Here is a 9,495-nt window from a genome sequence, read left to right as displayed (position 1 = left end):
AGACAAAAAACTGCAGCCGCCAAGAAGGAAGTGGGGGGGTCTCCTTACTCGCCCACTCCTATGTCACCCGAATATGAGTCGATATGCATAGACCCAAACTCCACTCAGACCATCACATTTCAATCAGAGAGCTCCATACGGGCAGCAAACAAAGGCAAAGATGACACACAAACTGAGGCCATCTATGCCCAAGTGACCAAGCGTGCTAAAAAGAGCGAGATAAAGGTCACCATGAGACCTGAGATCCCAATCCTTCATATAGGATCAAATAAACAGCCTGTTAAACAGGATGGCCAAGGAAACAATGATTCACACACAGAGCAGGACACTGCTGATGCAAAGTCCCACTCAGCTCTCCAGTGCCAACCTGGGCAGTTTGTGTTTTCTGAGATCATGCCCAAAAATGGCCTATTGCTCAACCAAACACTTGCACGTCAGAAAGACGAAGAGGACTGTTCAGATGGCCCTGCCTTACCTGCCAGAGCAGAACACGAAGAAAGAGAGCTTTCAGCACAGACTCCCATTGAGTCTGCTGAGAGTGCTGAAGAATCCAACACTGTGCTACTGCGTGAAAACAAATCACTCATTACAAATGAGACACAGAGTCAAAGGGCTACTGTGATAGGGAATGGTGAGATCATGAAAGATGACCTCCAGGCCAGGAGTACTGGGAGAGGAGATCAAACATGTGGGAAGGCCGATACCAGTTCATATTATTTGGAGGAAGAACAATCTCAAACAGATGAAGTTCCTGCAATGGACTCTGAAAACCACACAGAAGGTGATTCGGAGAGCTCTGAAAGTTTTGGCACTCAAAATAATGTTGAAAGTTTACAGCAGCATAGTAACAGTTACACTGCCCAAAGGGCAGCCACTCCTGCCGCCACGCCAACCACTCCAGACTGGGACCCATCCTCTGACATCTCTCTCATCACCCCTTCTGACTCCGTCCTGTCACCTATGACTTCCAGCTCAACTGACTGCCTCACACCTAGTGACTCATGGCTGGGAGGAGGAGGAGGGGGAAGTGGTGGGTGGAGGGCTCTCGGAAATGAAACACCACATCGAGACTCTGCCTATTTCTCAGACAGTGATTGGGAGGGGGAGGGGCTGAACAGGAGGGGCAGTGACGGGCTTAGTGCCTCCAGGCCGGGCAGTGGGCGAGGAGGAGAAAGGGGAACGCTGACAGGAATAGAGGAAAAGACTGAAGTCGAGGAGGAGGGAGAGACAGGAGAAAAGAGCCCCTTAAAAGAGAGTATGCAGATTTCAGATGGTAAAGCTGAAACTGTGGAAAGGGGGACTATTGAGATGCCTGAGGAAAATAGTGTTCCATATCTAAATACTCCTGAGAATGATATCTCCCATATCGGTAATGACACAGATATTCTCAGCAAAGGGCTAGAGTCTGCACAGAGAGAAGATTCTGGAATATTCCCTAATGAGAGCAGAGAGACAGGAGGAAAGGGGCAAAACAAGTCAACCCTGCTGTCTGATGATTCCCAGGCCAAGGACAGTGTTGACTTATTTGATCAGTTTTTCTCAAATTTGGAGGATGAGCCATTGAAAGGGCTCCCGCACAGTGATGGGTATCAGATAGACCACCATTACACAGATGGCATCATCTCTCATGTGCAGCTAACCGATTGCAAATATCAGGATTATGCAGAGAATGACTTGAATCTAAACTCCAAGAACATCGCTGAGACAGATAGTTTAATCAAATCTGAATCTGGCAGTCAATTAAGACTCAACAACAAAGAATATACATGTATTACACTGACAGATAATGATCTTTGTTCACTAAATGCCCCCCATTCTGGAAATGATACCGTTGAACCCACAGCACCGGGCCAGTTTGACAACAGAGAGTCCAGATTATCTCGGTTATACTGCATTCAAACTAGTGATGCCATCCTCAGCGATGGTACCCCGTCAGTACTGGAGCCTGAGGATGGGAAGAGTATTGATGATAAAGTGAGCAGTTTAATGTGTCCTTCTTGGGCAGAGGAAGGTGTTGATGGACTTGAGAGACACGAAGAGAGACCCGGCCTGGAGCTACAGCACACAGACCGCAACGAGCTGGGCCTGAGGAACCTGTGCTGCTCAGAAGACAGTGAAGACAAGAAGGTCATGACCACGTCAGAGACAGAGCAACAGCTGGCCGCCGGGGAGCTAAGGAATGCCATGAAGGAGAAGTCACCCCAGAGAGACGCAGCATGTGGGGACCAGAGTGGGCCAGACTCTCCCAACAGTGTGGATAAAGAATCCTCCGAGGGCCTGGATCTGAAAACGAAAGAGTTGTGGAACACTCTGGAGGAGGAGGAAGAGACAACAGGCGGAGTGGTTAGGGGAGAATTTGACTGCCACCGTTTTACACAAAGGGACTTGCACTTGTGGCCCGCCGAAAATGACCAATGGGCGTCTCCAGAGAGCAGGAGCCAGGATATTGAACTTGCATCTGAATTCTTCTCTGGGTTCAGCACTAAGGCCTGGGAGGTGGGAGAGCGGCTCGTAGTGGGTCGGGAGTTTTGGGAAACCGAAGGGAATGATGAGCTTGCAGGAAGTGAACCTCACCCCACTGTCTCGGAGGGCTGTGAGGAAACCTGTAACGATGAAACCCAGGGACAAATCGGCCAACTTCTCGTCAAGGCAACGTGGGATTCAAAAGACGTTGTTATCCAACCGGCAGTCCAAGCTCTGGACGTACAACAAGAGGAAAATATTGAGAACCTACAGGAAATGAATGATTGTAACAGAGATCTGAAAGGAGGAATCTCAGATATTGAAGTAGAGAACATAGAAATCCCAGAGCAAGAGACCTCAGCCAGAGAAGAAAAGCAAATTACAACTTGCACAGAGGCAGTCAGAAAAAGAGAAGGTCAGCTAGACTTTGCAGAGGAAGAGGAGAATCAAAACTTTAACAGATGGCCTCAGAATCACCTCTGCCAGATCCAAACAGAAGAACAGTCATCAGCTGTAGACGCTGGGTCTAATTTAGAAAACGATTTTTCTCACACTTTAGAGAATATTAGCTCAAATATTTATCTTTGCATCACGGAAGCTTCTCCTGTGAACTTTTCAGGCCTAGAGAGTGTTGAACCAATCGTGGACTCAGAGAGTGATATGAATCCACAGCTTGCAAGCCACGACATAGATCAGAGAATAAGCATCGTGGACTCAGAGAGTGATATGAGTCCACAGCTTGCAAGCCACGACATAGATCAGAGAATAAGCATCGTGGACTCAGAGAGTGATATGAGTCCACAGCTTGCAAGCCACGACATAGATCAGAGAATAAGCATCGTGGACTCAGAGAGTGATATGAGTCCACAGCTTGCAAGCCACGACATAGATCAGAGAATAAGCATCGTGGACTCAGAGAGTGATATGAGTCCACAGCTTGCAAGCCACGACATAGATCAGAGAATAAGCATCGTGGACTCAGAGAGTGATATGAGTCCACAGCTTGCAAGCCACGACATAGATCAGAGAATAAGCATCGTGGACTCAGAGAGTGATATGAGTCCACAGCTTGCAAGCCACGACATAGATCAGAGAATAAGCATCGTGGACTCAGAGAGCGATATGAGTCCACAGCTTGCAAGCCACGACATAGATCAGAGAATAAGCATCGTGGACTCAGAGAGTGATATGAGTCCACAGCTTGCAAGCCACGACATAGATCAGAGAATAAGCATCGTGGACTCAGAGAGTGATATGAGTCCACAGCTTGCAAGCCACGACATAGATCAGAGAATAAGCATCGTGGACTCAGAGAGTGATATGAATCCACAGCTTGCAAGCCACGACATAGATCAGAGAATAAGCATTATGAATGTAGAGGAGGATTACAGAGACATCCCTCTTCCATCCAATCCTCTAGTTTGCCACAGTGACATTGCTTTGACAATGCGGGATGCGGCAGATCAGTCTTATCCACCGGTGGACAATTTCAGCTCAGTAGATTTCCCCAGTCCTCCACCGAGCATAGACCTTGATGTGCAAGATGATAAACTGGAGAGTTTAGATGACTCCTTTCCTAGTCCACCGCCATCTGTCATAGAGGCAGAGGAGTTTATTAGTCACATGAATCTAGAAGATTTTATTGCCAGCACTGAGACACAGCCACTTATCTCCCCCACTCACAACACAGATGCCTCAGAGCCACCTCTGCAAGAGTTGCCAGTTGCTGCAACTCAAAGCAAAGGGATCTCGGCCAATCTAAACCTATCGCCTGTGCACATAACATTGGAAAATGAGAGCAACCTCACGTCCACATTAGGGAATCAGGATGCCCAAAATAACCTGTTCCAGAAAACTTCAGCTGCCACCCCGCCTCCGCCCCAACATGCCCTCGACACCCTCCCAGAATTATTGATCTCTGAGTGGAAGGATTTGGACGAGGAGCCCCTGGAGGACTTTGAAAAACTAGAGAAACTGTGCTGCATTTCTGGGGATGAGGAGGACACCCTGGGAGACCTTTTCTTGGGGAACCTGGAGCTCTTGGAGTCTCTGAAGAAGACACCTGACCAGAAGCCTAGCAGTGCTGGCGATGGCGATATAGTTGAGGAGACCAGTGGCTGTTCCACACCTAAGGGGAGCAGGGTGGATCTGAAAGAGCACCTTGATGGGATCTCTGATAACTCCAATAAGGTTGCCGAGTCTGCATCATGTGTAGTCCAGGATTTCCAAGCCACACTATCACCTCAAGAGGTGGAAAATGCCACACTGTGCTCATCATCGTGCCAGACGTCTGAGGTCAAGGACCAGGGTTCTCTTTCTAAGATGGCCACTAAGAATGGCCTCATGATGCAGGTGAGCATAAGACCTGCTTTGTTCTTAGTGCAAAGTGTTTGAGGGCTCTTTAGATTTTATTATATTAACCTTGGGATGTTTTGATATTCCTGCCTGCTTCTTCATTTTCTATTTACTAAATTAATTGCTAACATTTATAGCTGAGTAGAGGGGAAAATGTGCTCCTTTTATTACATTTCTGAATGTATTAACCCCTTATTGATCTTCGTCTTCATGTTTCTTCAGGTGTGTGAGGAAAGATTGCAGTTCTCCCTCAGTGAAAACGTTCAAACAAATGTCCTTTGGGGGGCGACTCTCAAAGACACTGTTACTCTCCGGCCCTGGGGGGAGCAAATCACATACGGCAACAGCGAACCAGTCAGTGTGAAAGAGAAAAATCAAGATGAAAGGTAGAAAGTGTGACCTTGGAAATATGATCCAGAATAACAAATCAGAGTTTCTGTTGATATTCATGTCTTAATCAATTGTCTGTGTTTTTTTGTTTTACCTGTAGCCAAGAGGAGCAGGAAAACCACCCCAGCCCTTGGCCCCACAGCGAGTCTCATGAAACTACCGCTGAACCATTCACTGTGATCGAGCAACCTGAGGTTATGTCCCCTCAGCCTGTTGGAAACCAGGCAATGAAAGGTACCTTCATGTTAGATCAGGGGTGGCCAAACTTTTTTGGTTGTGGGCCACATGCAGAAAAATACAAGGAGTCGCGGGCCAAACAATATTAAGCGCGGCAGTTTTCGCGGCAAAAGAAATTGGACCAGAAAACCCTCAAAAATTTAATTTCTACCTAAATAAATATATGACACATAGTTTATTGATGTGCTCACCTATTACAATGGGTATTTCTGTATGTTTTCAAATTTTCTTTTCCTGTGCCAACAGGTTAAGACAGAGATAATTTAACATAACATTAGTATTAAACATTCATTCAGTATTAAAAATGTTAAACCCATTTTATCAAGTATCACCCATTTTCAATGGTTTTAAATCATACGTGGGCAACATGCGGCCCGCCGGCACCCCCTGTGTGGCCGCGATGGAATTGCAAAAAATATATATATATACATGTATTTTTTTTACAATGCACCTGAACGCAACATGCAAGATACACGCTGAATACGTTTCCAAATGTTCATGTCATTCTGGCCGATACTCCACTTCTGTTATAGCATTTCAGTCTGGAATATGGAATATCTTTCAATAATCTTTATGACTAAAAGGCTAAAAGTAATCTCATGTGTAAGAAATTACTGTTCTACATTGAAGTAAACATTTAAATAATTAACTCATTGGTTTTGGATTTATTTAGCTTCAAGAGTGCATTTTTGTTCTTGTGTGACCCTCAACACAGGCTTTGAGAATGCCGGGCCACTTATGCTTAAATTAACCCACTCATATTCTGGTTTATTTCAAGAAAAACATTTCAGCTAGTGGAATTTCTAATTGGCTGGTAACTTTAAAATCTAGCAGCCATATTGGCAGGTGGTCAAAAAAGTTAATTTCAAGCCCTGCAGGGAGATCAGGTGGTGACATAAGAGTGAGTGAGAAAAGGATCAAATATTGGTGGTTAAGACTGAATAATGACATCACAACTACCGTATTAAAAATGAGTTATTCCTCTAAACCTGGCTTCAAATGCCCCAGATTTTTCGCGCTGGCGGCGTTCGGCCCTCAGCAAAATCTGGTAAAGAGGATTTTTTTTGTGGCCCTCTCTATCATCAAAGTTGCCCATCCATGGGTTATGGCATGACAATATTTGTTCAGCCCCCGGCAACAATCTGGGTTTCTCATGTGGCCCCCCATGAAAAATAGTTGCCCACCCCTTTCTTTTTCTTTCTTTTTTGTTTTTCCGTTTTTTTCCCCGTTTTCGTTTTTTCGTTTTCGTTTTCCGTTTTAAACTTTAAAACAGAAAAACGGAAAAACGTTTTTAGCAAAAAAAACTATTTTTTTTTTGTGTGTGTGCTAAATTCATGGCAGGCCACTTAAAAACGGGCAGCGGGCCGCAGTTGGCCCGCGGGCGGCAGTTTGGCCACCCCTTAGATGTATTGATAATGTTAGGAGTCATTGTAACTGAGATGATTCTAAATGCAAACTTCATTGAAGCCTATTCGCTTTTCATTATATACAGATTTGATTGATTTGTTGGTACACCTCAGTAATATCTTGCATTTATTTTTCAAGGGGGTGCACAGTTCCTCTTCCTTAGGCATTTCATTAGTTTTAGTATACAGTGCGGAATGACAGGAAAGTGAGGAGAGATGTGACTGGCTAGCATTTTTATTTTTATTTTACACACTCGGACTCTGCCAGCCGTTCCTATCTAACAATCTTCTCCCTACCCTCCTTTCCACAGCCAAACTAGCTCGCCTGTCTCTTGCTCTCCCTCCTCTGGCTCTCACTCTTCCCCTCACCCCCAGTGGTAAAGGAGGATTTGGGGAGGGGGGCATCGGAAGGCGGATCGTGCGACGGAGAGGTCTGTCATCGCCAAGCGACCCCGATGAGGAGGAGGAAGAAGAGCAGGAGGACGAAAGCTCCCGACGGGTGATTGTTGTCACGGAAACAGATGTCGACAAACGTGTCGGCTTGAGGAGTCTGCTGAAGTCGCCCAAGGAGCCGATGGACAGGGAAAAAGATAGAGGAAGAAATGTGTCCTTTTTTGATGATGTCACAGTCTATCTTTTTGATCAGGTATTTCGCACATATAACACACTTGATTAATAACAGATCATAATAGATATAATAAAGTGTGCCTGACTATTCTCTCTCGATACAACAGGAAACTCCAACCAATGAACTGGGTACTTCAGCCCCCACCAGTCCGGCTCCAGTCTCTGGAAAAAGCACCAAATTCGACTTACATGGTACGTTCATAAAGACGCAGAATGACCAAATTTAGCTTGGAGATAATGATATGCATCTCAAAGGGAGAGAGCTGTGTGTTTCCCACTGTCCTTATGCATTATCAGTTAGTCACCACTTAGAGCTGGTAAATGATGTCATATACTGTAAGTGGACAGTTCCCAACATATCCCCACCCACTGGAATGGAGAACCCTGGCTTCACCTGTCTCCTCTCCAAATATGCAGCAAGAATTAATCTTCTATAATTATCCCCCCAACACTGACATGCAGAAGTGAGCGGGGACATAAATGCTGCACTCAACAATGCAAGCCTAAGCTGTGTTTTCCAACAGATTTTAATTTGGTCTCTGGAAGGCTTCCACTCTCCATCTCATACACAGATCGCTTCATTTCACTGAATAATGAGAGTTTTGGCTCAGAATTCCCTTTGTATATACAGACATGCACTAACACCAAAATTAGATGCCTTCATGACGTCTCGTAGTCTTCTCTCTTCAGAGTTGAACATTGCCTTGAAAGGAGAGGCAGTGTTCCTTTTGAAAGAGTGTTATTTTTAACTGAAAACATTGAACATTGACATTGCATTCAGCTCTTATTAATAGATGTAGAGCCATATGTTTTTTTCTCTGCATTGTATTTAGTCTGCCACTGATTTCTTAATCTCAATATTATCAAAGTCACATGTGTCCTAGTGTTTATCCATTGAACATCAAGTTATGGTAGGGCTTGATTTAGTTTGTCAGTCAAACTTACTTCCTGTCTTTCCATCAGGGGTACACAACAAAGGCAAAGACTCAAAAAGGAAAGAGGATTTGTCAATCAAACCGAGGTCGCCTGTGGGTTCCAATCCAGTGACATCATCACGCTTTACAGTCAGCCCTGCCGACGACCCCCACTTGGTGTGATGTTTCAGGTCATCTTGGGAAACTTTAGAGCTGAACCCTCTGAGACTGGCCAGTGAATTAACCCCAACAACCAGCCATTCTCTCAGAGGCTATTTTTTTATTGAATAGGCAACGGAAAGAAAAGACTCCCGTTCTAACAGCTGGACACATTCCAGGTTTTACCAGCTACAGGATTTTGTATGACAAAGGTTGTTGAGCTCCTCTCTGCCACTGTTTTATGGAGTTTATTCATAGCCTTTGGCTACAAAAGTCTTTGGAAAAGGAAGCATATGCTAGGAGAAGAGGAGCCTGAAGCTTTGTAAAATCTGAAACAGATTTGACGGCTATGCAATGGGAGTCTTACTGTGTACCAGCTTACCTTCTCTTTTTCTGCTTCATTCTGTTGTATTTTTCCCCAGATGTGCGGGGAATGCACTTTCTTTAGTCATTATCTGTCTATGTAAACGCTTGGATTCCGATCCTCTCTTTATAAAAAAAAAAAAAAAAAAAAAAAAAAAAGTTTTCATTGCAGTCTGTCAGATATTCTTGTAGGCAGCAGTTGGGGGCAGAAATTGCTTGACTCCTGTATTTAAGAATACTACTCATTCAACATTTGTACAAATATCGTAATACAAGTGTATACAATATCATTTTAGAGCTGTTTAATTTTAGATGTATTCTTAGACTGCACGAAAAAATTAAACAAGCTGTTTCTTTATCATTTTAATTTGAAAAAGCTGACTATTATTTGATTACTGTTTATTTATATATTTATTAATTTATTTGTTTATTCATGTAAAGCCAATTTCCATGCAATCTAATATTTATTTATTTGTTTGTTTGCTTTGGTGCAATTAACTTATATATATGAACTTAGCACATTTGTTTGGGATAAAATGCATCTAGGTTATACCTTCTCAAGTTCTTCAGAACAAATAAAT

General features: G+C 44.1%; 1 protein-coding gene across 1 annotated transcript; it reads left to right on the top strand.

The window, feature by feature from the left end:
• Nucleotides 1-960: 960 nt before the first annotated feature.
• On the top strand, nt 961-8,575 carry lmtk3 (lemur tyrosine kinase 3; the record flags this gene model as incomplete). Its single annotated transcript, XM_083634274.1, has 6 exons — nt 961-4,815; nt 5,041-5,204; nt 5,309-5,442; nt 7,163-7,497; nt 7,586-7,670; nt 8,442-8,575. 6 exons carry the CDS (start codon nt 961-963, stop codon nt 8,573-8,575), a joined length of 4,707 nt encoding a protein of 1,568 aa, XP_083490400.1.
• Between the last annotated feature and the right edge of the window lie 920 nt (nt 8,576-9,495).

The sequence above is a fragment of the Poromitra crassiceps genome (genome assembly GCF_964638095.1).
Source record: "Poromitra crassiceps genome assembly, chromosome: 1".
NCBI lineage: Eukaryota > Metazoa > Chordata > Actinopteri > Beryciformes > Melamphaidae > Poromitra > Poromitra crassiceps.
The sequence above is the reverse complement of the archived record's forward strand: the minus strand, read 5'-3'. Positions and strand labels throughout refer to the sequence as shown.